Genomic DNA, 27,991 nt, shown 5'->3' with positions numbered 1-27,991 from the left:
TATTTAATTAGAATCAATATGTTTATTCGCATCATTGTCATTTGCCTTTGTACCTTGGGATTTTGTTCACTCGATGGTATATTTAAAAGTTTGTCTTTCTTAAATAAAGATTACATTTAAAAAGAAAAGTAATAAAAATGATTTTAAAAAAGGATTTAAACAACACTGAGATGTACACTGGCATTCAAGCAAATCACCAAACAACCAAGTAATATGACGTGGTTGTTGGACCACTGTTGGAAAGGTGTGTCGAGGGATGCTTAGGGCCCTCCAGCAAGCCACGAAGCATCCTCGTTGCCCTGGCAACAGCAACACAGCCGCCTCCCCTCCTCGCAGCCGGAACAGGAGGCTTCCCAGAATGCACCGCGTTCGGCTTCAAGTGCGCAGCTGCTGTCTCCATTTTTCCCTCGCCGGGGAAGCGGATGGCGGGCGTCGGCGCCATGGAGACGGGTGGGTGTTTGGGAGATGCCGAGGATGTGGTGTTGGGTGGTCCGCGCGGGGCCCGAGGGTCTGGGAATGTGAGGAAGAAGGGAATATGAGGAGGAATCACCCCAATTTTGAATGCGAGGAATTTCCAAGTGGGTTTTGTTGCGGTTCCTCTAGTGGCAGAGAGTTCTGTGGGCCACAGACCAGGTCATTAGATGCGTGAGGAGTTATGTAAGCCAGTCCTTCAGTTGATGAAGGGTTGGCATTCAAAGCAACGCAGGTTTTATAGTACTACTGCCACTACTACTATTCTTGATGTCACAGCTGCCAGTTCTTTAGTTGGTTGTTTGCTTTTCATTACAATTCGAGCCTCAACTAGAACACTGGTTGATTTGGCGTTGTCTGCTCTGATAGTTAGCAGCTCTCCGAAATCTCTTAACCCTCTTGTCACTATGAATAGGACTTGGTTTGCAGAATGTGTACTGTGCCCCAGGGATGCCCTCTGGCTGCCATGTGGGTTTCCTCAAGCATTTGACTGGGGCATGCAGCATCAGGAGTTTGAACAGCGCAGTCCTAAGTGGAGGCCATTGACAGCATGAGCGCAGAAGAACGTAGTTCTGCTTAGATTCACCCTGTAGCATAACAGGAGGGAAGGGCTGTCACCAGAATTGACTATCCCAATTGGAGGGGGTCCAAAAACCACTGCCAGTCGCTAGCAGCTCCTTGATTTTTGGGACTCTGCGTGCCCCCCCCCCCCCTTAAAAATAAGAAACACACTCCTCCTGAATGTCAAATTCAGTTTGACATTAGGAAACCTTTCTGGGCTGTGAAGTTGTGTAGCTTTTCATACGTTCACCCATTTGCTCTATCACTTGGCTGGGAAGTTCTTAGCAATCTCAGCTTTCAGAAGTAAAGGAGGATGAGAAGCTCAAACCTGTGCCAGGATTTGTTTGATTATCCTTTTAACATGATCCCTTGACTTGAGATTGTCGTTCCTTCTTGTCATTAAATGGACCAAAGATTGGACTTCAAACCTTGTGAATGCCTGGTATGTTGCTTTGTAGCAAGTTAGAGCACTACTCCTGCTAGTTTTGTATTGCCTACTTTGATTGGCAGTGTTTGGTTGATGTTTCAGGCAGAGTAAGGCCATTCCCAGCATTTGCTCTTTGAGTCTCTTTGGTTAAAGATAATTGGATTGAACCTGGGACATTCTGGGTGTTAAAGAAATGCTGCAACTATTTTGCTTTAGCCCTTCCACAGCTCTGTTTCCAGTGGATTATACACTGAGCAAAACTGTGTCGTTGAGCCTAGAATTGTCCTCCTTGTATGATTTTAACATTTCTTTCTCCTTCTGACACCAGATGATGCAGGAAACCGAGTTCGGTTCCAGCTGGAGCTGGAATTTGTGCAGTGCCTCGCAAACCCCAATTACCTAAACTGTAAGTGCTGGAAACAAATGCAGCTGCACTATTGATGTATTGACCACTAAGTTGCCATCAGTGGCCAAGGGTGATAACAACCCAAATGTGAAAATGCATTACAAAAGAAAGAAGGTGTACCCAATCATCAAGGGGATTCTAAAAGGGCTTTCTAAAGATACTGGGGTATGGTAAAGGACTGGTGTAAAGGTGGTGTTGTGTAGCTTGATCTTGTTAGCTGAGCAGGGTTGGGACTTGGATGGGAACTGCTCAGATAACAAGATCAAGCTAAGGAAGAAGGCAGACCATCTCTGTCTCTCACTTGCTTTGAAAGCACTTTGCTGGACTTGCCATAAATTGGTTGCAACTAGTCAGCACTTACATATGTGTATATAAATGAAGAATATTTAACATTTTACAAGGAGAAGTGCCTGATTTGAATTTTATGAATGATTGGTCTGCTGAAGTTGTAACCATATCTTATGGTAAAAATACTTTTGTATGTCTTGAGTCTATTGTCCATGCACTTAAAGACCCCTGAGTTCTTGTAAAAAGGGAAAGCTTGCTACCCAACTGTAGGTTAAGCCCATTCTAAAATAATTTGCTTTGTGTATTTCAGTTCTTGCCCAGAGAGGATACTTCAAAGACAAAGCATTTGTGAACTATATAAAGTACCTGCTGTACTGGAAGGAACCAGAATATGCCAAATACTTAAAGTAAGAGTGATTTATGTATCTCACACAATGTTAAATGGTCCAGAATTGATCTCTGCATTTAGGGAAAGCTAGGAGACAGCGCTTCTAAAACTGTGTTGGTTAATATTAGAGATTCTAATTTTGCTTGCTCACAAGTGGTAGTTTTCCAAGTGGCCGGATTGTGTGTGCTTGTTTTTTATGTGGGGTAATGCCTGAACATGTGAACACATGAATCTGCCTTGTGTGAAATCAGGTGCTCATTCAGTATAGCTCAGTATGGTCCCTTTCGGCTGGTAATAGCTCTCTGTTTATCTGCTTTTAGACTAAAGATTTTAGCCTGCGATTTTCCATTTTGCCTGTCTGCCAAGTTGCATAGCAGTGTGCAGTGTACATGTATGTGACCCCCTCCCACTTTAACAGACGCAACAACACGAAAAGCAGCAGCAGCCTTTCTCGTGTTTATACATAAGACTAATACCATCTGTGGATTCTGGCCTAGATGCAGGGTAGGGGAAAATCAGTTAAAGGGTTTTTTTATGTTCAGTTCGTCTTGAAATAAATATTTACATTGGTATATTGTCAAAGGCTTTCACAGCTGGATTCAACTGGTTGTTGTGGGTTTTTTGGGTTGTGTGGATCTTTTTGCATATTCAGTAAATCCATGAATTAAAATCAGATAATAGTCTTGCAAGGTGGTGGTAATAGGGGTGCTAAAATATTCCCTATAAGACTCATGTGTCAACTGTTTTTGTCCATAAGGTACCCTCAATGTTTACACATGCTGGAGCTGCTCCAGTACGAACACTTCCGGAAAGAACTGGTGAATGCCCAGTGTGCCAAGTTCATTGATGAGCAGCAGATTCTCCACTGGCAGCACTATTCCCGCAAGCGGATGCGCCTTCAGCAGGCCCTGGCGGACCAGCAGCAGCAACAGAATAGTGCCTCCATCAAATGAGCCCCTTGGCTGGTTACAAAAGCAGGCTGGATTCTTTTCCATGGACAGGTGGTTTCCCTTCCACTTCCTGCTACATCAGGGAAAGGCAGCCGACAGGAGCTCGTCAGCTTAATAGAGTCTGGACTGCTGGCTTCGATCTATGTATATAAGGTGCAGTTACAAAAGGTGCTTAGACCGTAGCTATTTAAAATGGTATAGCAGAATGGTACAGCAGAAGGGGGTGGAGAAGGAATGTGATTTTTTGAAGCAGAGACGGCTTTTACAGGTTTTTTCAATATGCTTATTTTGTTAGTGGTGGTAGATCACAACTGGGAAAACTTACTGGCTTTGCATTATTAAATCCATAGGAAAATAAAGAGGTCTACTTTGGGGTACATCTTCCTGTAACGCACACTGATATTGTACTCAAAACAGTTCTGAGATCCAGCTGGATTGAACGTCCTGGCTTCAGAAATGTCTCTTGTTGATCTGTCAGATTCACAGGGGGAAAATGGTCATGGGATAGTCAAGAAGAAACTATGTGCAGTCTCTTTCCCATGCTTTCCCCCTTACAGAACTTCAGTTTGTGAACTAACTTAGTCAGAAATGCTGTTTCCTGGTGCCATTTTGGCAGCTTGAATAATTTTCTGCCTAAACCAGTTTCTTTGCAGGGAGGGCCCCTGCTTGATGCAATATAAATGTGAAAGGAAAGCAGATGTGCTAATGTTGAGTGAACACCCAAGCAGCCAGAGATAAGCAACTTACCAGTGGTTGGTTTTTTCATGACGTGGCTGATGATTTAAATAAATTAAAGCCTTTCTCAAGTTTCTGGGGTTTTTTTTGAAGAGCAAAGTGACAGATATCTTATTTTATATAATGATGAAGCCACCTTAAGCCCCCTGTTTCTTCACTGTTTACCTTCAACCTTGCTCTTAATGGTCAGAACGTTATGTATCCCGGTTTCCTGTCTGCGTTTAAATGTCTTCCAGCGGAAGCTTAAGAGCAGCTTAATAAGGTCTATAATGGACCATGTATATGGATGATGCTGAATAATAATTCACAGACATTTAATCTGATTCAGTCCTAGAAAGTTCTATTCAGCATTTCTCTACACGATTTAAAATTCCTTTGCTTTTGTGATTACTACAAAGTGATTCAGTATTTGTAACTGGGCTTGAAGTATCAAAAGGCAGAGCGCCAGCATCCCTGCAATTTGTTGGGGAGAAAATTCTGTTGGTACTGGGAAGGGTTTGGGGTTAATTTAGCACTAAATACTTGTATCTGCCATCAAGTCACAGCTAACCTTTGGCAACCCCATATGGTTTTCAAGGGAAGCTCAAAAGTGCTTTGCCATTGCCCTACCTCTGCGTGGGCTCAGACAGTTCTGAGAGAACTGTGACTGGTCTAAGGTCACCCAGCAGGCTTCAAGTGAAGGAGTGGGGAATCGAACCCAGTTCTCCAGATTAGAGTCCTCTGCCTTTAACTTTTACATGCTGGCCTACTAGATGCTTGCTTTGCTAGAACAAGAAGGCATATGACTTTTACACACTAACTGCAGAAAGTACTATTTTTTTTCTGGAATGTAATATGTATATAATATTCAGCTGTTTAAAGGAATCCAAGCATTTATTTAAATTAACCCATTTCCAGATCACAAGATACTTGTACACCATTATGCCCTACCTGCATTTGAGCGTTACTTAATACAAATGTATTCCAGATACTGCAAAAATGGGAGCATGATTCTTTATGAGATACTTTGAGCAGCTTAACGGATGGTAGCATCTTGATGAATGCAAAACAGATTCAGTCTTCTGTGAACAGCATACGCACAAGGTCGGATTTAAAGCATTCGTCTTCCACCAACTTCTGAGGCTGAAACAGGAATTAAAATTGGTACAGAAGTTAATAACCCCCTACAAAATATGCTGATTGTTACTAACAGGCATTTTAATAGTGATGCGGCTTGAATTTCATATTGACAAGTTTGCTCTGCATGCCTCATGGGAGAAAGTAGCTCACTGTTCAAAGGTTGTAAATTACAAATATTTCCCCAACTGGTGCAAAGGTCACTGAGTACAGAAGAGCAAAGGCCAAATGTGAGGTATGCCACAGGTTTTCTTTTGTGTCACAGAAAATTCCCAAGGGTGCCACAATAAATTAGTAAATTTTCACTAGCTACAAGTACCAGAAAGCAAGAGACTTCTAGCATGAGCCTATGCATTTTACTCAGAAATAAGGGACAATGCTTGAGAGGGGCTGACACCCAAGTATATGAAACACTATAAACTAACTTGGTCCTATAGACTTCCAAGTGACATGCACAGAAGAAGGCTGTACATTCATAGCAGAGTTTTGCAGAAAGAGCAACACTTCAGAAGATAAGGCACCTCGGCCAGATAATGTGCGTCTCAAGCCAGAATTCAGCTGTACACTAAAAAATACTTACAGTTCCGTATTTAAGCAATGTAGGCACACCAGTGAGTTTAAGCTTCTTTCTGAATTCGTTGTTTGGATCTTTCCAGCTGTGGAGAAATTTTCTCGGATCAATCTAAGTGCATTTAGAAAGGATAATTAACGTACGAAGGCTATGTCTGCAACCATTAAGTGTGATAACTAGGAAATGAAAACCTATTACTGTGATAGGGAGTACACTGTCCCATATACCCAGCGCAGGATGGCATCCACCACTAAGTCCTACTTGGTAGCTCAACCAAGAGTAGTTGATTGGCCACTGGGAGAAAGAAGTATTTGGCTTAAATGGTCCACATCTGATCTCATCCAACAGGGCAATCATATTTTTAGTTTTGAGATGGGAACATTTTTTTTAAGCCTGCCATTCATTTCACATGTTGTAGTTGTTAAAATGTCAGACTAGGATCTGGAAGACTTCAGTTTGAATCCTTACTGAACCCATGAAACTAACTGGGACAGTCCCATACACTCAGCCTAGCTTCTTTTACAGGGTTGTTGTGAGGTGGAATGTGGGAGGGGAGAGTGATGGTCTTCCCTAAGTCCCCTGGAGAAAGGGCAGGATAATGTGATAGATACATAAAATTAAAATAAGTTAGGCAAAAGTGCATGGACAAGCATTCCAACCCAGGGAGGGGAAATGCACATATGCAAAAGGAAGTAGTCTGAGGATTCACCCAAGAAGTAGTTGCAGCCAATCCCAGCTTCCCAACATGCAGATATGTCTGCAGAATCGTTGTAATCACACTTCAGGTGTACACCTAAGATGTTGAAATGTGCACCCGCAGTCTGGCGCCTGTGAAGTAGCCCTTGGCTATAACTCGGAGCCTGTATGCGTTTTTTAAAATGTGAGGATTCATGCTAAATCAGCGAGATGTCAAACTAATGCTTCAAAGGGATGGAAGTCCAGCAGATAAAAGCAGCCATCCAGCAGAGATCAAAGTCACAAGAAACACAACAGTATGAGCAGCAGCAAGGTGATTTTACAGCACAGTCACTTGTTGGTTGCAGAAAGTAACTGCACTTGAGCAGATCTTTGGCCTGTGGACTGCAGAGGCACTGTTCACACATGCTTTATAAGAGTTAACGTACTGTGAGGTCAAATAATTGCTTTGCGTCCCAAAGATTTTTTTCCCCTGGAAGGAATGGAGCAGGCCTTAACTGCATTTCCATAACCCAAGTATAGCTCAAACCAACACAATGTCCTTGGGTTTGTTACAAAAAAATGTGAGTGCCGACTCTAACACACTGTGTTACTTACTATGTTCTGTTTCCAACTTGGCAGTAAATGAATACAGATGCTTCTGGCATGTTAAGGAGCTCAGCTCGCACAATTGGCTCGGCTAAAAAAGGAAGAATCTTATTGTGAGTTCACATAGTAAGCATTTAGTATTCAGGTTGACGCCAAACCCCTTCAGTTTTTATCCCACCTTTGCTCACCACTAAAGAGCATTATGCCAGGTATAACATAAAGCAACGAATTTCTGTGCTTGATCTGTGAGGCTTCACTGACACACGCGACCCGCCATTCCTCAGTCTTGCAGCTACCAAGTGATGAAAATGCATGTGTGAATGAGTCATCACAGATCAAGCACAGAACCTTCCTATTGCCTTGTATCACTTTAAACTTGGTGATTTGCAATGAAATCTGTTCACACATTCAATTACCAACCCTGAAGAGTCACATAATTATCACCCAGCCCTTGATTTTCTAGTCAAATTAGCATGGGTGTGTAGAAATGCTGCAAACCCAAGCAGGTGTACCTGAAAGAAGAATTGCTGACAAGTTGAATTATCTAGGGTGGTGGGCAAGCTCTTCCTTGTACCAGGTCTTCAAGCAGAGGGTGGAAAGCCGTTTGTCGGGAGGACTATGCTTTGGATTTTTAGAATGGGCAAGGAACTGGACTAGATAGCACATAAGGCCCCTGCTATGAACTCAATGATATTTACTGTATACAAGCACCATGTTGGGCATTCATGAACAATTCCAGGGAAATAACTGGGAAATGCAGGAGCTGGGAAACAAATCCAATTCACCAAACAAAAATCTGTCAATCATGTGGAGGGGTGAAGAATCAAACCCAGATCTTCAGAATAGTCCACCTCTCTTAACCACTACACCATACTAGCCCTTTTAATATACAGATCACTCTCCGTGGGTTGATGGTATCATAAGCACCGGACCACTAAGTATACTAAAAGCTTAAGTGTTAACTTGAATGAGGACAAAACAAAAAAATTCTTACAGCATTTTAAAGAACAATAAGTGCCAAATCCTCCTGGGAATTAAATTTCAACAAGTTCAGTACAGCATACACATAAACGTTATTCCTATAAACTATACAACATTCTTGTAAAGTATCAACTAGCAAAGAATTCAATATGGGTACTCCTGCTAAGCTTGCAATAGCAATATAAAACAACAGTCCCATGTCTTAAAGATGTATGTGGTTTCTTGTTTTAATTGGCAGATCAGCTTGGAGATATTTTATGTGAATAAAAGGGATAACAATGTTAACCCCGCATCGTTTCCGATGGGAATAGGTTAAAAAGCAACTGCTTGTTTGACTGCAGACTTGACAGAATAGCACGAGGGGACGAAGCGTCCGAAAAAGATGGATGTCGCCGTATTAGATCTGTCCGATCAGCCACCGATCAGAAGATCGAGTCACTCAAGAAACGTGGAAGCACACACACGTACAAATTACACCCACCCTTTACGCAATCCGGGAACTACATGACGCCACTCGCGGGATCCTTGTCGCCGCTAAAGTAAGCGAAAGCGGTCGTATTAGATCTGTCCGATCAGTCACCGACCAGAAATCCCGAGTCGCCCAGAAACGTGTAAATACATACACACGTGCAAATTCCACCCACCTTTCACGCAATCCGGGCACCAACTGGCGCCACTCGCGGGATCCTTGTCGCCGCTGAAGTAGGCGAAAACGGTCCGCCCCCGCCGCTGTTGCTCGAGGCAGGTCTGCTCGAACTCGGCATAACCCCGCACTGACACCTCGTTGCAACTCATGGCGAAGATGAACTAGAAAGGCGGAAGCGGCACTGGTTAGAGAAGGCTGGCGACGCTTCCTGAATTAAGGCGGCCTGGCAGGGACATTCCGCTAATACGATTGGCCGGTGTCTTCCCACGCCTGTGATTGGATCTCGCCGGCGGAGGCCGTTTCCCGGCGTTCTCCGCGCGGTGCGCAGTTGCTAAGGAACGCTCGTGGAGGCCAAAAAGTGGCGGCAGCCGCGGAGCGAGTTCTACATGTCAAGCACAGCTGGGAGGTCCCCCGTTTGTCTTCTCAGTCCTGCCGTTGTCTAAGGTGGCAGGCCTGGAGAGGCCAGGCCCAGCTGTCCTCACCCAAGGCCAAATGGAGCCTCCACGTTCATGAGTAGTATATCTGTGCCGGTAAACTGCTTTCATTCGCTGCTCACGTTCTCTTGGAGCTTGAGTGGCTGCTGCTGGAGGCATGTTCAGCAAACTGAGGGCTCAACTTAGGTCTTTTTGCCTGTTTCTTAACTTGTAACGAGATCTTTAAGCATAAATAGAAAAGTCCCGTGCACCAGTGGCAATCCTAACGTAAGCTTACTGTTGGTATTTTAGCAACGTTTTTTTTCATAGACAACAATAAAATCACAATTTTCTGAATCTCCTGCTGAATGGTAATGGGGCCAGGGAAACCATCTCGTGTGCCTTTGACATCCTTGTCCCAGCTGGGAAAAACCGAAGAGAGGCCTCTCCGGACCCAGGTATTGTGCAATTTCTTCTTCCTTTTTTGCTTCAGCGTTTGTTTTAGGGGCTTCTTGAAAGGTTTCTAGTGTCAACCATCTATGTTTTTGATTTGGGGGATGGGGCAGGCACAGATATACAGAAATGTCTTGCGTGGACCTCATGCCATCAGCACTGTTTGCCAGTAAGCCAGTTAAAAAAACGACCTCACTGTTTTGTGTATGTGACGAATATTATGGATTGGATTTTGCTGTGTGGGGTTTTGCTGGAGTCTACTGTCAAACGTGGAGGGATTGTGCAAGGTTATGCTAAACAATGTAAAACACCAGCTGGATGTTACAGAACCAACATGATACATTTGTCATGATGATGCTTAGCTTCATCATGAGTGGTACTGAACAACTGAACAACTAAAATGAACCATTGTATTTCAGTTTCTGCCACTTTTGTGTTTTTTATGAAACTCTCCAGTGGCAGAGACTGCATATGTTATGTGGGCTCTGAGTGTATACATCTGTAGTCACTTCCTTTGAGGAATTTCAAGACTAAGCTAACTGGGCATCTGTCAGGATTGCTGATTTACCTTGAGGATCAATCCTGTCCCCAGCGTGGTATTGTGGTTAAGAGCAGGTGCACTCTAATCTGGAGAACCGGGTTTGATTCCCCGCTCTGCCACTTGAGCTGTGGAGGTTTATCTGGGGAACAAGATTAGCTTGTGCACTCCAGCACATGGCAGCTGGGTAACCTTGGGCTTGTCACAGTTCTTTGGAGCTCTCTCAGCCCCACCTACCTCACAGGGTGTTTGTTGCTGGGGGCGGGGGGAGGGAAAGGAGTTTGTAAGCTCCTTTGAGTCTCCTTAACAGGAGAGAAAGGGGGATATAAATCCAAACTCTTCTTCTTTCCCCGCCCCCAGCATGAGTGCTCTGCTTAAAAACATGACCTAGAGGCAGATTTATGTTGTTCATTATTTCAAACAGCTTCAGTTCAATCGGAATGTTTCTGCGCTGCCAGGGAACTTGGCTTTCCAATTCACCAGCCCTAGTCCGATTATAATAGAAAAGCTGAAGCAACCTCAGAATAGGAAGGACCAAGGTGCCGGCGATGCACTGGATTTCCGAAACTCTGTTGAGTTTTCTGTCATATCCGAAGAGAAGCTCAATTTGGCTGTTCAGCTGGCCAAAAGGGACGTGAAACGCAGACATCTGGAGGAGCAAGTGAGACAACATTTCCTCAGCGAGAAGAAAACTGCTCCCTTGCAACCTGTGGGGCCTGGGCAAGCCAGGAGGAAGCCTGAAAACATTGTAGGACCGAGAGCATCAAATTGCCTCCAGAAAGATGAATGCCAGCTTGGCAATGGGTCCAAACTGGGGACAACCAGCTCAGGAGCCAAAGTCTATCTCTACACCCCAAATCAGATGAAGTTGAAAGCTGCTGTGTCTGATTCACCCCCCACCCGTGATCCAGGACCTGGGCCCAGAAAGGAGGAAGACAAGACTGCCCTGGAGGTTCGGCGGCTGCAAAAGGAGCTGCAGAGCTACATCCAGAAAATAGAACAGCTGGTAAAAAAAGGTGAGGGGTAACAGCTTCTGCTTCGGCTGTGGCAAAATCGTAGACCTTCATCCCAACTCCAGGGCCAATGGTGTCCTTGGGGTTCTTCTCCCTGGGCATGGGGGGCTTCTGGGTCCAAGACATGTGGCAGAATCCATTGCAGCAGCTGCTGTTGTCAGTGATCTTTTAAGGCTGGGATGGGAGGAGCATGCGATGCTGTGTTGGGCATGCAGTCTGCTTGCTCCTTGGAGGTTTGACAGACCAAATGAATGGCAGGTTACAAGGTTATAGCAGTGGCAATCTAGATTGATGTGCTTTAGCCCTAGATATCCTGGAAATGTCTTTTTTAGCTGTCACGTAAAATGTTTTACAGTTTGCATGTTGGAATGAGCGAGTACTTTACAATGTTCTCTGACTTTTCCTGTCTAGTCCTTGAAAGTGTAGCACTTGCTATGGTCCGGAACTTAGGGTCTCCCTCTACTGGTACTGGGGAGTATTTAATGCTTCTTTCAGAGGATGGTGAAACTCTCCTTGTGAGCACATTGCAAGAACTTTCTCCATCCTTCCCTCCCAAGCAGGGCTTTTCTCACAAGCCATTCTTGTTCTCTGCAGTAAGACTTCCTCAGGTTAATGACTGAAATCCAGACCCGTTCCTCTGTGTTCGCTGAACCATTTTTTGTTCCAGAGAGAAGTGAAGAAACGTTGGATCCCGATGAAGAGCGCCGGGTCCGTGTTCGAAGGCAGGAGCAGGCTGTGCGATCTGCACGAATGCTGTATGTGCTGCAACAACAGGCAAGAGTGTTGCTCTTTTTCCATTGTGACTTGTAGCACCTTGTGGCAGTGGTGGCCTTTCTTTGGAAAGCAAGCTCCAGAGGCCCCACTCTGTGTGCCTCCGCTTTCAGAAACAAGATAAGTGGCGTTTAGGGACAGAACCTTTCCTGTGGTGGCTCCTCAACTGTGGAATTCCATTCCTCAGCAATTCACCTGGGGCCAAGCTTGCTGAACATTAGCCACAGGGGAAAACAGAGGGGAGTATTATTGTTTTTCTAGGTGTTTAGCTGAATGTTTTATCTTCCTGGCAGGCTGTTTGTAACTACTATTTGTATCCAACTTTCCTTTTTGGCGGTGGTTTTCATGTTGGTGTGTATTGGAACTGGTATGCTTTTCTTACCTTTTTTTACATAAAGAAGGTGTTTTATTGTGTTGCTTAAACATGATGTGTATTTTATGCTATTTTGCTTCCTTTATTGTTATGAGTGTTAGTGATTTGTGAAGTGCATAGGAATTTTTGAACAGCAAGAACAGAATATACGTTTTAAAAGAGTGGACCCTGAATAGCTAGTGAGAACATAACACATTATCTGTGGTATTGCATAAAATGTGTAGATTTCTGCGCAGGCCCGGACTGAGGCTTCTTTGGGCTTCAGAGAAGTTCTCATCTGGATCTGAACTTTGTTATTCCAGCCTTATAGTTTGGCGACAACAAGCCACACAGTCACAAATATCAGAACTGGGTTGCTTGGATCCAAACTCGGCCACGCAGACTGCTCAGAAATGTCTCTATTTAGCCAATTTGTTTGTGGTATGTTTTTAAATAGGTAAGAGAAATTCAGGAAGATCTGGAGAAGCTGAGTCCCCAGAAAATCAAACACACAAAAAAGGTGAGGGGAAAAATCTGTGAGGATTTTGAGAAAGTAGGGAGCAGGGAATGAGCTTGGGCAGGAGGTTGGCATCTTCTTAAACAGGAAAAGAGCTCTCAGTGTAGTAATGAGGGGTTTTCTGCAGTCATCCATAACTGCCATGCTTTTCAGTTTACCAGAGACTAGAAGCATCCTCTGTCTGAGATTCCACAAGTTATTTATTTATTCATCTTTATTGAATTCTATTGAATTTATACCCTACTCTCCCCGTTTCCCTCCCAACCAAAGTTGGGCTTGGAGCAGCGAATGACCCATAAAAATGCCTATGCTAAAGATAAAACAATACAACAATCGGCACCAGTAAATCTTCATCTAATATAGATGATGACTACAGTCCCAAACCTCCATCCCCTCTATGATATTCAGCTTCCCAAGTTGGGGAGAGAAAAAGTGGGGAGGGACCCTATGTTCTAGTGCAGTGATGGCGAACCTTTTTGAGATCGAGTGCCCAAACTGCAACCCAAAACGCACTTATTTATCGCAAAGTGCCAACATGGCAATTTAATCTAAATACTGAGGTTTTAGTTTAGAAAAAAAACGGTTGGCTCCGAGGCGTGCGTTACTCAGGAGTAAGCTTGGTGGTAGTTGGTGGCTTTGCTTTGAAGCAACCGTGCAACTCTTCCAACGGGTGAATCACAACCCTAGGAGGGTTTACACAGAAGCAAGCCCCAGTGCCAGAACCGAGCTTACTCCCAGATAAAGGATTGCGCTTTAGTTCTTCACATGAAAATCAGTGGGGTTTAACAGCGCTTAACAGGGTTACCTACACTGCTTCCCCAAAACTAGGGCTCATTCCGCACATGCAGAATAATGCACTTTCAAACTGCTTTCAGTGCTCTTTAAAGCTGTGCGGAATAGCAAAATCCACTTGCAAACAGTTGTGAAAGTGGTTTGAAAACACATTATTTTGCATGTGTGGAAGGGGCCTTTGTCTTAGGTTTAATGCTAATAATCGAGCCCAGCGGCTGAGGCCAGCCTAGATGTATGGGGGTGGGGGCGACTCTGTTTGCGTGTGCCCACAGACAGGGCTCTGAGTGCCACCTCTGGCACCTGTGCCATAGGTTCGCCACCACTGTTCTAGTGTGATGAGAATGGAGGGAGAAAAATGTTCTTCCTTCGCACCTCCAGAGAGCATCCAGCTAACTCAGAACCCTCCCCCTCTCCTTCCTTTGTGATGCAGTCCCGAGCCATGGCCCAGCTGGCAGCAGCTCACAGAGGCGCAGTCCGGGCTTTGCAGATGTTCACCGCTCGCTTGGCCAGCCAGTCGGAGCACCATCTGGCTCCTGGCCACTGCAAGGAACTGGGCAACCTCATCCGGCAGCTGTCCCTCTGCTCTGCTCGCTTGGAGATGGACTCCTCCATTCCTGATGTCGTCATTGACATCCTGCTGCAAATAGAGGTGAGAAGGAAAGAGAAGGATTCTTTTTTTCCTTTTGACGGACAGTGCTGAACAAGCTGGGGAGCCGCTCTGCATGTCCCTTAGTGGTGACAGATAAGCCTTGGAGATCAGTTTCTGTAGTAGCCGTCAGAGGGGGGCTTATTGGGAAGCCAAACAGCAGCTGCCGCCATCAAGCCCGCTTTAATTAACTCTTTTGTGGCTTTGTAACAAAGTAAGAATATTTTCCCGAAAAATATTTTGAAAATATTCTTTTAAGATTTTCTTTAAATCCTGCATTTTTGCTACCGTTCTCTAGTAAAGGCCTATTGTTCAAATGTTAGTATTTAAGTAGGTGAGCCGGAGTGGTGTGGTGCTTGAGAGCAGGAGACTCTAATCTTGAGAACCAGGTTGGTTTCCCCGCTCCTACATATGAAGCCTCCTGGGTGACCTTGGGCTAGTCATAGTTCTCTCAGGCCCACCTTAGCTCACAAGGTGTCTGTTTGGGAGAGAGGAAGGTAAAGGAAATCGTAAGCTGCTTTGAGACTTCTTGTGGCTAAGAAAAGCAGGGTATAAATCCAAACTCTTCTTCTTAACTGACTGGGGTTATTCCCAAATCTCGTAGCAAACAGAATATATAGTGCAGGCTTTTTTTTGCTGCAGGAAATTAAGAGGCTTTTTGACAATTGCAAAGTGGGAAATGGTGCTTGCATATTGCATGTTTAATGAGAGACAAAAATTGTGGTGGCAGGATTTGGAGTCTCTGCTGTCCAAGAAAGAGTCGCCCCAAAAAGAGAAGAAATGGCCTTCCACATCTCAGGTTGAACAGCCATCAGGCAGAGCCAGGGTGCCAAGCAGAGAGAAGAAAGTTTTTCCACCGGAGTCCAAAAAGTCACCAGTAGCTAGAAGACTTCTCCCTTCCAATGAAGAAGATGTACAAGATTTTATTGGTGTGTATGCAAGCAGCTGAAATCTGTATTCTTTAGGGGTCTTGCTTTTTAGAAACAAAAACATCTATTTTAAGCATTGTGGGCAGACGTGAGAGATGCTCAGAAAAGCTGTATCTTGTGTTGATCATTGTGTGTTTTCAGAAATGTTAATATTTATTTATTTATTTGTTTGTTTCACTTTTATACTGCCCTCCCCCAGGGGGCTCAGGGCGGTTCACATCATAATACAGCAAGTGAATAACAAAATAAAATACTAAAACTTCATAATAGTTAAAAGCAACGCTCCTAATTTAAAACAGTTAAATGTTTAACCCGCCCTTCCTTGAAGAAGCTCAAGGCGGCTTTCGTGATCCCCTCTCCCTTGTTCACTTCATGGCGACCCTTTGAGTAGAATGTGGTTGGATGTAGCCCCGCTGGTCCAAAGTAAAATCCAAAATCAAAACCGTGTAACACCTTTTATTATGTCTGGCCAAAGTAACAGAACAGTATGCAAGCTTTCACGTTCTCCAGAATTTTTAATTAGTCGGGATATTAAAAAGATGGTGGGTGGGGAGAAAAGAAGACGTCTGAGGCCATTGTCCTAAGATTTTGCCTTGTAAGCATCCTGTGTAAAATTCTAGGTCTACCAAATTTAGAACAGTATTGGTGTCAGGTTACCCCTTGAGCACACTAAGAGGAAGAAGCGCAAAATGGAAGCGTCCAGTTGAAAAAAAAAAGCCACTGACCAAAATCACTGTCTAACAGCAAACAAAACGTGCTGTTTCCATTAAAAAAGATTGCAGGCAGAGGTTCTGGAGATTATACAAGATCACGGAGTGTTTTTATTTGAAGCACAATTGAGTTTGGTTTTAGATAGAGACAGAAAGATTAGTCCAGTTGAGCTACATGACAAGAGGGAGGTTTGATCTCTGTTGTCCCTGATGTTAGTACAACATTCTAATGGTTAGGCATGGTTTTAGTGAAGTTGATTTGGTCATCTAGAAAGGGGGAGCTGATGGACAAGTTGAAGCCCCAATGAACTACAGGATTAAAGAAGGCTCTTGTTTCCATTGTGGGTTACACAGTATGATGACTTATCTACATGTCATTAATAAATAATCGTTTTTAAAATTCTGGACAACGAGTTGACTTAAAAATAGGTTAACAGCCTATTCCACAAAACCAGCAGGTAGCCTCATTAGTCCACAGCATACTAAAAAAATCTGTGTAATACCATTTTATTGAGACCAGCCAAAACAACACAATGCCGTGTGCGTGCTTTCCAGATCTCTTCATTAAGCTGAAGGGTTCTTCAGGCTGAAGAACACTTCAGGCTGATGAAGAGCTCTGGATGACTGGAAAGTTTGCACACTGTGTTGTGTTATTTTGATTGGCCTCGAAACAAATGGCATTATTTGGCTTTTGTGGTTGAATCTAGCCATTCTTATCAACCCCTGACTGCACGCTTTGGGGTGGTGAGTAGACAGAGAAGCCGCAATTGGGCATTCTACAGACTGTAGTTTTGGAGACAGCGGTTCTTTCCTTCTGGCTCAGCTTACTTTGCATTTTCTTACCTGCCCTCCCCCTTAAAGGTACAGAATATTCTTTTTGATAACTTTCGGGTGTACCTACCCCCTTTTTTCTCATGGATCTCCCCCTAGTGGCTGCAGATGCCTTTCCTCATTCGGCCACACTAAGCTGAGGATCAGCCTGACTCTGGATTTCTGAGCTGGGGTTTGCTTTGTTTAGGAAAAGCTCCTGAGCTCAGTTATCCTCCAAATCTAAAGTAGACTTAAATCTGGTCTGTGATAAAGGCAGCAGCTTTGAAAAGGATATAAGAGTAACTATGCTGGATCAGACGTCCACCTATTCAAAGATCCTGGTTCCAGCAATGGCTAATCTAATGTCACAGGGAATCCCACAAATAGGAAATATAGCATTTCAGCCCAAAGTATCTCCTTTTAGCTGGCGAGACGGTCATCCTTCTTGTGACCCTTATTTATTTACCTAGCACTGAACTTTCTTCTGCTCTTGACCCCAGGTTCTACTAGTCGCAGGAGAGATTAAGGACGCAAAGTGTTTATTTTGATGCCGTCTCTCTGGTTATTCCAGAGTACAGGAGTCATTCAGGAGTATCCTAATTCTATATTGAAACAGTATTGTGATTATTGGCTTTAGATGACCCCCAGCAGACTGAAGAGGTGTCACCAGAGAAAATGAGAGATCGCTTTGGTACAGCTGCCCCGGAATGTGTGCCTGCTCTAGAGCAAGATGGAGCTTTTCAGGCCAGACCCAAGGAGGCCTTGAGAAGACCCAAGCCTGTGAAAAAGGCCTCTGGTCTCGAAGGTGGCCCACTGAAAAAGAAAGGAGTGATGTTTTCTTCCAAAGCTCAGGTACAGACAAATCATCAGCCCTGTTCCTCCCCCTCTGGCATCCTTGAGTTTACTTTTCAAGTGCTGTCAAACGGTTTCCCCTATGGCATAATGTCTTGCCGCTCAGAATTGGTGGCATGAATATTCTGGTAGCTGATGTTTGAATGGAAACCTCTAAAGCTTTGGGGTTTTTTTCCTGAAAAAGATTGCTTTGTTTCCTAAAGGGAAGTACCAGAGCTCAGAGACCAAGAACTGAGCAGCCTCAAGCCAAGCACGCTCGGTTTCAGGACACCACTGTGGCATTCCGGCTCAAGGAGACCAAGCCGCCAGTTCGAGAAAGCCGGGTCCCCTGGGTGCCTCCCAGCCCCACGTCCCCTCTAGGGTCACCTCGACGGTAGGTTAATATCCTTACAAAGGCAGCCTTGGTGGAGCTTATTCGGCAGCTGGGGTAGTAATAGGCACACCGCAGGCCTGCTCTCAATCAGCATTTTTCTACACGGGATACAAGTTATTTTTTTTTAAGACTACCACTCTTCATTAAATTGGCTGGCACGTGGAAGGCGGATGGTGCAGCTCATGATTTGTAATGTTTAGCTCTGGAATTGATGATTTCTTGTGGAAACTGCTTTGTGGGATTCATTCCGAATGTCCGTTATTCAGTCATGTTAGCCAGCCTGTTTCGATCAGTGGGGTGTACGAGGGAGCTAACAGGAACGCGATTCCTCTGCAGACTGCTACAAGTAAAAGAGAAATTTGAATTAGGATCTCTGGCATAAACCCCAGTCCCACAACCTCAGTCTGCCTTCAGGCACTTTTCAGTTTTGCACAGCCTCATGGATTGTGAAGAGAAATCCTGCCTTTGTAAGTAGTCTCTATGTGATCCACAGCATGCTCATCAATAGAGTTATACCCTTCTAAATCCATTGATTTAGGAGGGTGTAACTCTACTGAAGGATGCTCTAGAGATCACCCTGAAGCAGTCTTTCTTGTTTCGCCCGAGCTAGACTTGCCTCTTTGAGAAATTTTCTCTGCCTGCATGTGAAAGTGCATTGATTTTTCGTGCCGAACGGGGACTGCAGTAACGGCCTCACACCTCCTGTTCTTCCCACCATTCTTTCAGGCCACCGGATCGAAGTCCCCAAAGCAGAGAAACCATTTTGGAGAAAGAGAGAACAGGAGAAGGAAGACGAGGCACAGAAAAGACAGCTGTCAGGTTGGCACAGAAGGGATCCCTGAATGATTTTATGCGCCTTGCAGTGGTTGCATCTTAGAAACTGTAGGAGGGTAAAGCTTCCTTGCTACAGAGGTAACTTTTCCGGCACCTGTGGAGGGTTAAGAGTCTGCCACTCATGTGGAGGAGTGGAGCATCAAACCGAGTTCTCCAGAGTCCACCTGCTCTGAACCACTCCATTATGCTGACTCTCCCATGGGCACACAACTGACACATAAAGGCCCATGCTCAGGTGTGGAGCATGTTCAGTTTTGCTGCTGCTTGTTGTGGGAAAACTGTTAAACATCTGATTTGGGCCAAATACCTGGTTCTTCTCTGCTTGCTGTGCATTTTAGAGTGTGGCTTGTTACTATATGTGCATTGTGTGAGATGGACAATGACAAAAAAATCCATTAACATTATGTACTGGATTCCCCTCCCTCCTGCGTGGCATTCCCAGGGCCGACATCATCTCTCCAAAGAAGATTGTGGATAAGATGGAAAGGGAGATTCGAGAGCGTCTGGAGCCCCTCTTGGAGAAAGCACAGGTAAGGGCTGGAAGCGCTTGCAGATTTGGCACAGCTGTTGTGTAAGTGATGCCTTTTTTACTACAGCAGCACACCAGATCAATGTTTCATGGAGCCACCCACCATGACCAGAAAAACCTATTTCTTGGTCAGTCTCAGCCATCAGTGAAGATTTTTTGCCCCAGTGGGCATCACTTTACTCTTACTTGCATTGAATCTCTGAGAGCCAGCCTGGTGTAGTGGTTAAGAGCAGGTGGATTCTAATCTGGGGACCGGGTTTGATTCCCCACTCCTCCACCTGAGTGGCAGAGGCTTATCTGGTGAACCAGATGTGTTTCTGCACTCCTACATTCCTGCTGGGTGACCTTAGGCTAGTCACAGATCTCTCAGAATTCTCTCAGCTCCACCTACCTCACAAGGTGTCTGTTGTGGGGAGGGGGAGGAAGGGAAAGGAGCTTGTAAGTCACCTTTAGTCTCCTTGCAGGAGAGAAAGGTGGGGTATAAATCCAAACTCTTCTTGTTCATTTGCTGTGTCGCCTTCCACTCACCTGGTTTGGAGGAATCCTCTTGGGGAGCTCTTTGCAGCTGTTCTGAGTAATTTGGTGTATTGACTATTTATCTGTGCACATTTTGGTTATTGATGATGATGATGATTATTTATCGCTTCCCTGAAAGTTAGTGACTTTACCCAAAGGTCTCTGCACTGAATGGGATTTCCTGCTGGCAGCACTTGTTCCCATTGGTTTGAGTTTCCTTTTGCTTGAGCCTGGGCTGCAAAGGAGTTGTAAACATGACACGCACTGATCGCTTGTAAAATGATCTTGTCAGTTTTCCTGAGAAAAGTATTGAGGCCAGTTCAGTGTCCAGACAGTCATTTCCAAATACAAATACAAAAACCTTTAATGGCATAAAAGAGGTGGTAATATACAAAATTTCCATGCTTTCGTTTCATCAGAAGGTCAATCTCTCCTTGGAAAGGAACATTCGCTTGAAGGAGCCATTACTGGAGAGCCAGACTTCCCCCCAGGGTGACGGAAAGGTAGGCTGTGTTTTCCTCAAAGGGCCAGAGAATAGTCAAAAAGTTCTTGGTACTTCCTGGGAAAGGTTTTGTATCTCTGCTAAGCTGCAGCTTCTGACCAGGAAAATGGACAGTACATTTTGTGCTGTGGCAGGACTTGTGTGGCTACTGCATGGTGGCAGGTGGCCATGTGCTTTGCAGAATTTTCATCTTGGTCTTGAAATCATTCAACACACCCACCCCTCCAATTTGCAGGAAATTTACGGTGGTAAAGGTGGCCAGTAATGTGAGCCAGTGTGGTTTAGTGGTTAAGAGCAGGTGCACTCTAATCTGGAGAACCGGGTTTGATTCCCTGCTCTGTCACTTGAACTGTGGGGGCTTATCTGGTGAACCTGATTAGCTTCTGCACTCCAACACACGCCAGCTGGGTGAACTTGTGCTAGTCACGGTTCTTCGGAGCTCTCTCAGCCCCACCCAACTCACAGGGTCTTTGTGGTGTGTGGCGGGGAAGGGAAAGGAGATTGTAAGCCTCTTTGAGTCTCCTTACAGGAGAGAAAGGGGGGTATAAATCCAAACTATTATTTTTCTTCTAATGTGGCAAACTGCAGTGTGGAAACAGCTGCCTCCTGGAAATAGTTTTAAGCACCGGAGACTTGGCGACTGTTTCATAGGTTGTTGTTACCTAGATAAAGACGGCCCAAGGCTTTTTCTAGGGGTTTAGGCAGCTGTCAGTGGCTAAGGGTGTTGAAAGACAAGTCTGGTTTTTTGGAATGCCGGTAAGGCTTTGCTTTTATGCAGCGTGTTCAGGATTAAGTGGAACATCCTTTGAATACCCTTAGGCACCTATTTCCTCAGGATCTGATAAGATTTCTTTACCCAGCAGAGCACATGAGATATTATTTACTTAGAAGACAGCTGAGTGTAGTGGTTTTGAGCACCACCAGTGGGTGAAGACTTTTTTGTTTGGTTGGTTGGTGAATACCCAACAATGGTTATTGTCCCTACTGTGGTATAGTTTGAGTTTTTACTGAATCATTGTATAAGTTCAAAGGTCGATTTTAACTGTTCAAATGCTTTAATGTCTTTATATGCAATCCTTTGGGGACCCTGCTCTGGTAGAAAGGCGGCATGCAAAATAAATTTAAAATAAATTTTAAAAAATTAGCTCTGAGTTTGAAAGGCCCCGGCTTGCCTCTGCTATGAATTTGCATGAACTCAGACAAGCTGCTCTCTCTTGACATTAGCCACCGTCGAAGGGCTGAGAACAGAGAATCTCTTTTTGCTATTTCATCTGATCATGGTGTGTGCGCATGAAGGGGGGACAACTCCACTTCTGCTGTGTCCTTTTAATGCACAGGGTTCAGCCACTTCAAGAGCACTGTGCTGAAAACGAAGGTTGGGGTTCCAATACATCTAGTAATGTTTTAAATAACAACTTAAATTCCTCAAATGCTCCTTTGTTTGTGTCTAATTGTCAGGCTGCATCTAAGCCTGGGATCCTGAGCAGCCTTTTGGAAGACTCTGCTCTGGAGCAAAGCCAGAGGACAAGTCAGGAGTCTCTCCCTGCGCTCAGCGCCCCAGACCTGGAGATGATGCTTCAGAGGATGGAGGAGATCGAGGTGGGCTCCTGCTGGGGTGTTTTTCAGTGCCAGTAAACCACTTTGAATGCAGCCAGTCAGCTATCTAAGGGGGATCATTTGGGACAAAATTGGGCTGGCTGTAGGGAGGGAAAAGTGCAACTGAACATGGAACATCTGAGCATGGAACATCTGGGCATCATGACCATTGATGGTTCTGTTCTTCATCAGTTTAACGCCTTTTAAAAAGCCACCTTTGCTAGTAACCATTTTGACAACACGTGGCAGCCAGTGATGTCACTTGAGTGAATAAGAAATATTTCCTTTTGCCTGCCCAGCAGTTTTGAGCGCCCCACATTTTAGCATTAGGAGAGAGAGAGGGAAAAAAAACCTGTCGTCTCTGTTTTTTTCCACATCTATCAGCTTTTCTCCAGTTTGGGAAAACCCTAACATGTTTTGTTGAATATTTTTTTTCCCCTGTCTGCGTGTGCCTGTGGGTGTCCAAGAACTACCAAGAGCTTGTGCGAAGGCGGTATAACCAGATCGTCTATTCTGATCCTGAATTCTGGGCCCAGGAAGAGCGAAGGGGTGAGTTTCAGGCAGGCAATATGCGGGGCTGGCTGATGATCATGGCCAACTGGCCATGCCAGCAGGGGCTGTTGGGAATTGTAGTCCATTAACATCTGAGGCGCCAGAGTTGGACACCCCTGCTGTAGTCCCTCTCCAAGAACTCTGGCAGATAAATCAATAGGAACTCTGCCTGCCCACTAAAGGAGTTTTCTTCTCTCCACCTCCTAGAGAACGCAGCTGCGGCAAGAGATAAATCTCCTGTAGCTCCCCATCCCATCCAGATCACAAAGCCAGAAGGTCACCACGAGCCACAAGTGGAGATCTTATTAAAAATGCCGATGGATGCAAAGTAAGTAGAAATTTAAAAAGAGATGATTGGCTGCACCATTGGATGCTTGGTGGGAATGTCTAGCGCTAAAGAGCCAGCATGATGTCGTGGTTAAGAGCGGCAGATTCTAATTTGGGAACGAGACAAGCATACTTGAGGAAGGGGCAGCAAGTGGAACGACTTCACTTTCCTGACTTTCTCTCACACACATACTAGTTTCCAATTCCCTTGGTTTCTTTTTGTGAGGCTCCTGGACCAAAGTTTCTAAAGAGACAGAATTCATTGGGGAAGAGTCGGGTATCCACAGGATGGAGAAAGTTAGGAACCAAGGAGCACCTGAGTAGCAGAAGGATGGGAATGAAAAGACCTGGATTCTGCATCCAGATGCAGTGACCTCCACCAGGTGTCTCCGCTTGCCCCCTGTTAACTCAGGGAAGGAGCTCTGATTCTCTTCTGCGCTTCCAGTGCTGTTGAGGAGGACGTGGAGCCAGATGAGAGACCGGAGCCCAGCACTGAAATTACGCAGTCTGCCGCTCGGGATGTCTCCCAGCTGAAGCAGCCCCGCGCTTTCCTCTCTGTGCCCAAGAACATGCTACAAAGCATCCGTGATTACAGCGCCCGCTACGAACAGCACCTGAAGTGCATTTCCCACGAGGAAGTGGGCAACTTCAGTCCGTGGTACATTGCGCAGAGGTGAGTGGAAGACTCAGGAGAACTTCCCTGACATGAGATCTGTTGGGAGCCCTCTAAGTCCCACACGCCCCTTGGAAGTACCTGGTGGCCCCACTGGTGCTCCACCTGTGCACACATTCAAAAGCTGGCCATTCAAAGTGTGCTGGGTTTCTGAACCCACCATGGCCAGGCAGGAAGAAAGATTTACAAGCGTATCACGACTTCCTGTGCTTCAGGGTAGGCCTGTGGTTCTTATAACGGCCAGAGAAGGGAGAGAAGGAATGTGGCTGTTGCAGATCCTTGTGTTGCCACCAGGTGGTGCGCTGTACCCTGTCAGAAATCATGCTGCGCAAATTGCGAGGGACTGCGGACTCCAAAACTGCTCTCAGTTTTGCTGTTTCCCAGCCTGGAAAAGTTCCCCTTGAAAGGATACCTGTGAGTGGTCCAGGCCAGCCCAGTTTCCCTCCTCATGCCTTGGTTCTTTTTAAGCTGGTTGCCTTCCTCGAGCCCCACCGCCTCTGTTTCTCTAGATGCACTTCTGCCCATTCTCTTTCCAGTTACATCTGCTGTTGTCATCTCCTCAGAAGAGAAAATAAGCAGCCTTAAGGGATATGGGAAATAACAAAGGAAGGGGCCAAGGCAGGAGTGGATGTGTCCCTGCCTCTGCTGGAGGGGCGGAACTCGATTTATCTGGGGTGTGTTGATTCCAGGAGATGTGTGGCTTTAAAAAACCCACCCTGTCATGGTTATTTTAAATGAGGTTTCCAAGGGGCTCTGGCTGTGAGCAGTCTCCATCACAAATGCTAGTAGTCTTCCCTGGTGGGGCCTCTGGCTGTTCACTGGGGGGAAACCAGATGCTAGAACAGACGGGGACCACACTGATGTGCTCCAACAGGACTCGTCTTACATAAATCTGGGTCCCTGCTGGCAGAAGGCCTTCAGATGAGCTAGGCTACACCAGAAACAGATTCCTGGAGGGGAGCAAGGACATAGTGGGAGTCTTGGCCCACACGGAATGGCCGAAATGCCCCATTTCATCCCTCCCTTAGCCTCCCCTCCTGGAGGCACAGATGGCTGCCTGCTGTAAACACACCTTGGCTGCATCCACACATCACTGAAAATCGGGCTTCTATCCAGCTTAGCAAACAGTTTGCCACTGGATTGGCTCTTCCACATAGCGCAATCCATTTACGAATGATCGTTCTAGTGCAGGGGTCTGCCAACTGGCTCTCCAGATGTTCATGGACTACAGTTCCCATCAGCCCTGCCACTTGGCCATGCTGGTGGGAATTGTAGTCCATGAACATCTGGAGAGCCACAGTTTGCAGACCCCAGTAAGTGCGACGATCATGCAATGTCCAAGTGATGTATGGATGCAGACCTGGTTCTTCCATGGATGTATTTGCAGCCTGTTCTCCAGCATGCAGGGAGCAAATCTCTGCCAGTGGGAAACTGCCAGTTAAGGAAGGCATGGCTGGTCCTACTGAACATGGCCGCCGTTCACTCTCAGCTTGTGAAGAAAAGCAAGCCTCAGATGCATTTTGGGCATGGCTACTTAAACCCTAGAAACCGGGTCTTGGCTTTTCAACTTCCCTTTCCTGCCTGTTCAGTTTGGCAGAGGAGGTGACAGAGGAAGCCCTGGCGGACGTGGCGGCCGAGCTGCAAGACCTGTGTGAGGATTACGCGGAAGCCGTCTTTACCTCCGAGTTCTTGGAGGCTGCCGAGTGACGGGGACTAGCTTTGCGGCTGTCGACTGAGCTCAGCTGTACTGGCTCAGTCATCTTTCTGAAGAAATGGTATCGGGCTACCATCGCAAAGAACTCTTCCTGCCTGACTCTGCCTGAACTTCATGTGGGCAATATCTCGGTGAGGGGATTTGACTATTCCCGTGCCACACTCCATTGTGCCTTGTTGATGAAACTGTCTGGGTGTAATTTTGAAAAAATGAATGATACTGGGAGTTTTGGAACGGGCTCTTACCCCCTCAGTCCCTGCAATAGAAGCCATATGGATCATACTTCTGGCTCATCGTGTTTCTCTGGATTTTGCACACAACCTCAAATGACTCACGACCTCTTAGTCCTCTGTGTGTAGCTGCTTCACTCACAATAAGGTGCAACCTCGCTGAAACACGGGGCAGCTTGATCTCTTAAATCACTGAGCGACACAGAGTCTAACCACTGATTGCTTTGGGTTCACCAGCAAGGCTTTGTGAATAAACCTTTCTTTGTCTTCTCTTCGGGGCTTCCTCTGCAGTTTGGGGGCTCAAGATCCACAAAGGCTGGACCGTATTTGTGGAGTACCCTGTAAGACCTTCCTCCTGCTTTGTGAGAAGAGCTTGAGATGATCTGAAGTCCTTGCTTCCACACTGGTGGGAAGCAGTCCTTCGAAGGGCTGAGCATATTTGGGGGCGGGAGGCAGAGAGGACTCAAAGGGGCTTACACTGTATGTCAGCTTGTAACTTAAACAGAAATAACAAAGCTCCATGTGGGTATTTGCTGCATTGCAACCCACAGTGAACCTGCTTGGTGTGATCTTGGGTGCTGGGGGACAGGAATACTTCCTGTGCCAGCAAGACCTCAGTGTTCCTTCCCATTGGCTGATTTCCTGTCAGTCATGGCCATTCTGGCTTCCTGTTCTCCAGGTGCAAAGGAAAGATACCATTGGGCAAAGTGCTCTTTGGACCTTCTGACATCAACTCTTTCAGCCTATAGCCACCGTGAGTAATATTCCAGTGCTCAGGAAGAGACATAAGTTTACTTGAATAATGTTTTAATATATGTATATATTAAATCTTTATCTCAATAATATGTGATTGTCAGGGTTTTTTAAAATAACAGTGTTTGTATCAAAGCAATATTTAAGAGGCAGCGGTCGTTCTTGTACATTAGCAACACAATTCTGTGATGAGTTGCTTCGTTCAACAGATAGCCGTGCAATCTTAAGAGTTACTCCAGCGTAAGCCCGATCATTTCAGCAGACTGAGACTGGAGTAATTGCATAGGATTGGGCTGTCAGTGTACTCAGGATTGTGCTGTAGGGTGATAACTCAATATTTTGTTTTTTTGAAATGTGAAAAGTATTAATAAACAGGCATTTCCATATGCTAACGTTTGTGCTTGTATTCGTACGGGACTATTTTCAGACGGGCCAGTTGTTCATTACCAAACTATTATCTGGCCACACTGCAGAGTATTCAGGCTCTTGGGACATTTGGACAAAAGACAGCAATGTGGATTTTAAGGCTGGCATAATTAAGGGCATGTGGACAAAAATGCCTGGTTTTTGTCCCCAGTATAAGCTGCATGAGAGCCCTTGTCCTTCAAAGTATCTGAGTTGCTGCCTATCTGCCAGCAAGGAGATCAAACATCCCTCTGTTTTTACAGGATCGAACCTGCTGTTCTGCAGATTTCTAAACAGAGACGTTGCCTCCTTGAGCACTTGAGGAGGAGCTACAATGAGAGGAGCAAGGGTGGGGGGGCTGGGGTCTTTGGCTGCCCCTGGGCCTTTTTTTCTTCAAACACTGGGCTTAATCTTGCTTCCGTGAAAGTCTGGCTGGGGAAGGTGGCAGCTTTTGTAGCCTGATTTCTCTGCCCCCCCTTGCTTTAAGAGGAATCCCTCTGATATCCAGTTTAGCGTCTCTGCTAGACCGAGGGTTGCCAGCGCTGGCTGGGGAAATATGTGGAGATTTTGGGGGTGGAGCCTGAGGGGGGCAGGGTTTGGGGAAAGGAGGGACTTCAATGGGACATAACTGTCAAGCCCCGGATCTGCAATCAATAGTGGACTCAAGTGATTTCACTCAAAAGCCTTTATTGACAGATGACAGCACAGGTATAGAAAAAGCCAGTTCTAGAGACTGGCTTCCCAGCAGGGATATAGGTAAGGGCGGGAGGAGTTTCCCTGGGTTCAAGCCCCTCCCATTACATGTCCAGCTTGCTTGAAACAATGCATGGAATGGAATAGCCGGAAAGCCCTCAGTCACTGAACCCACCCCATAAAAAATGTATACCTACGTCACTGCTTTCCAGGCACCCTTTTTAAGTCCAACAGTGTACCCCCCCCCCTTCTTCCCATCCCCCGGAAATATCAAAGCAAAAGCAGTGCAGAACAGGAATGCAAAAGCCGTTGCCTCTCACGGCCATATGAACAGCTATCAGTCCAACTGGTATCTACATTACTACAAGCTGTCTACTACAAGTTAAAAATCTACACTACTACAAGTTAAAAAGCACAACGACAGTGGGGAACCGAAAGTAGAGAAAGACCCATTAACAGCAGAAGCCAAGACCCCTTTTGATGTCAGGCGATCCTCCCGCCATTAACGCCATAGTGCCCGCCTTCCAAAACTGCCCTTTTGAACAGATGAACTGATCTCTGTTGCCCGGAGATCAGTTGTAATAGTGGGCTATCTCCAGCCACCCCCTAGAGGTTGGCAGCTCCAGTTGCACCCCTTCTCACATCCTGAGGCACCTTTACCTGTCATGTTCCAT

At 45.6% G+C, this 27,991-nt stretch overlaps 3 protein-coding genes across 3 annotated transcripts; 2 read left to right on the top strand and 1 right to left on the bottom strand.

Moving 5' to 3' along the window:
• Positions 1 to 369: 369 nt before the first annotated feature.
• Positions 370 to 4,297, top strand: MED31 (mediator complex subunit 31). Its single transcript, XM_048518955.1, has 4 exons — positions 370 to 450; positions 1,788 to 1,865; positions 2,464 to 2,560; positions 3,299 to 4,297. Exons 1-4 carry the CDS (start codon positions 423 to 425, stop codon positions 3,492 to 3,494), a joined length of 399 nt encoding a protein of 132 aa, XP_048374912.1. The 5' UTR covers positions 370 to 422; the 3' UTR covers positions 3,495 to 4,297.
• Positions 4,298 to 5,078: 781 nt separating this feature from the next.
• Positions 5,079 to 9,051, bottom strand: TXNDC17 (thioredoxin domain containing 17). The gene is made up of 4 exons (XM_048518956.1): positions 8,823 to 9,051; positions 7,207 to 7,288; positions 5,923 to 5,998; positions 5,079 to 5,348 (listed from the first exon to the last, which is right to left on the bottom strand). The coding sequence occupies exons 1-4, from the start codon at positions 8,971 to 8,973 to the stop codon at positions 5,280 to 5,282; spliced, it is 378 nt and encodes a 125-aa protein (XP_048374913.1). The 5' UTR covers positions 8,974 to 9,051; the 3' UTR covers positions 5,079 to 5,279.
• An 89-nt stretch (positions 9,052 to 9,140) lies between these two features.
• KIAA0753 (KIAA0753 ortholog) lies at positions 9,141 to 26,607 on the top strand. Its single transcript, XM_048518951.1, has 16 exons — positions 9,141 to 9,695; positions 10,653 to 11,244; positions 11,909 to 12,015; positions 12,822 to 12,884; positions 14,104 to 14,322; positions 15,050 to 15,248; positions 17,406 to 17,620; positions 17,824 to 17,993; positions 18,720 to 18,812; positions 19,270 to 19,357; positions 20,292 to 20,375; positions 21,833 to 21,973; positions 22,438 to 22,519; positions 22,730 to 22,850; positions 23,295 to 23,522; positions 25,112 to 26,607. The coding sequence occupies exons 1-16, from the start codon at positions 9,606 to 9,608 to the stop codon at positions 25,227 to 25,229; spliced, it is 2,610 nt and encodes an 869-aa protein (XP_048374908.1). The 5' UTR covers positions 9,141 to 9,605; the 3' UTR covers positions 25,230 to 26,607.
• The last annotated feature ends 1,384 nt before the right edge of the window (positions 26,608 to 27,991 follow it).

This window comes from Sphaerodactylus townsendi, linkage group LG16 (assembly GCF_021028975.2).
Source record: "Sphaerodactylus townsendi isolate TG3544 linkage group LG16, MPM_Stown_v2.3, whole genome shotgun sequence".
NCBI lineage: Eukaryota > Metazoa > Chordata > Lepidosauria > Squamata > Sphaerodactylidae > Sphaerodactylus > Sphaerodactylus townsendi.
This window is presented reverse-complemented; position numbering and strand designations above follow the sequence as displayed.

Excerpts from the sequence above, each read along its gene's own strand:
- MED31 (XM_048518955.1), top strand. The coding sequence starts at position 423 with ATGGCGGGCGTCGGCGCCATGGAGACGG. Across the intron at positions 451-1,787 it reads CGTCGGCGCCATGGAGACGG|ATGATGCAGGAAACCGAGTT; the intron begins GTGGGTGTTTGG and ends TTCTGACACCAG. Across the intron at positions 2,561-3,298 it reads GAATATGCCAAATACTTAAA|GTACCCTCAATGTTTACACA; the intron begins GTAAGAGTGATT and ends TTTGTCCATAAG.
- TXNDC17 (XM_048518956.1), bottom strand. The coding sequence starts at position 8,973 with ATGAGTTGCAACGAGGTGTCAGTGCGGGGTTATGCCGAGTTCGAGCAG. Across the intron at positions 7,289-8,822 it reads GTGCCCGGATTGCGTGAAAG|CCGAGCCAATTGTGCGAGCT; the intron begins GTGGGTGGAATT and ends TTCCTTTTTTAG. Across the intron at positions 5,349-5,922 it reads CATTGCTTAAATACGGAACT|CCTCAGAAGTTGGTGGAAGA; the intron begins GTAAGTATTTTT and ends TTCCTGTTTCAG.
- KIAA0753 (XM_048518951.1), top strand. The coding sequence starts at position 9,606 with ATGGTAATGGGGCCAGGGAAACCATCTCGTGTGCCTTTGACATCCTTG. Across the intron at positions 17,994-18,719 it reads CCTCTAGGGTCACCTCGACG|GCCACCGGATCGAAGTCCCC; the intron begins GTAGGTTAATAT and ends CCATTCTTTCAG. Across the intron at positions 23,523-25,111 it reads CCGTGGTACATTGCGCAGAG|TTTGGCAGAGGAGGTGACAG; the intron begins GTGAGTGGAAGA and ends CTGCCTGTTCAG.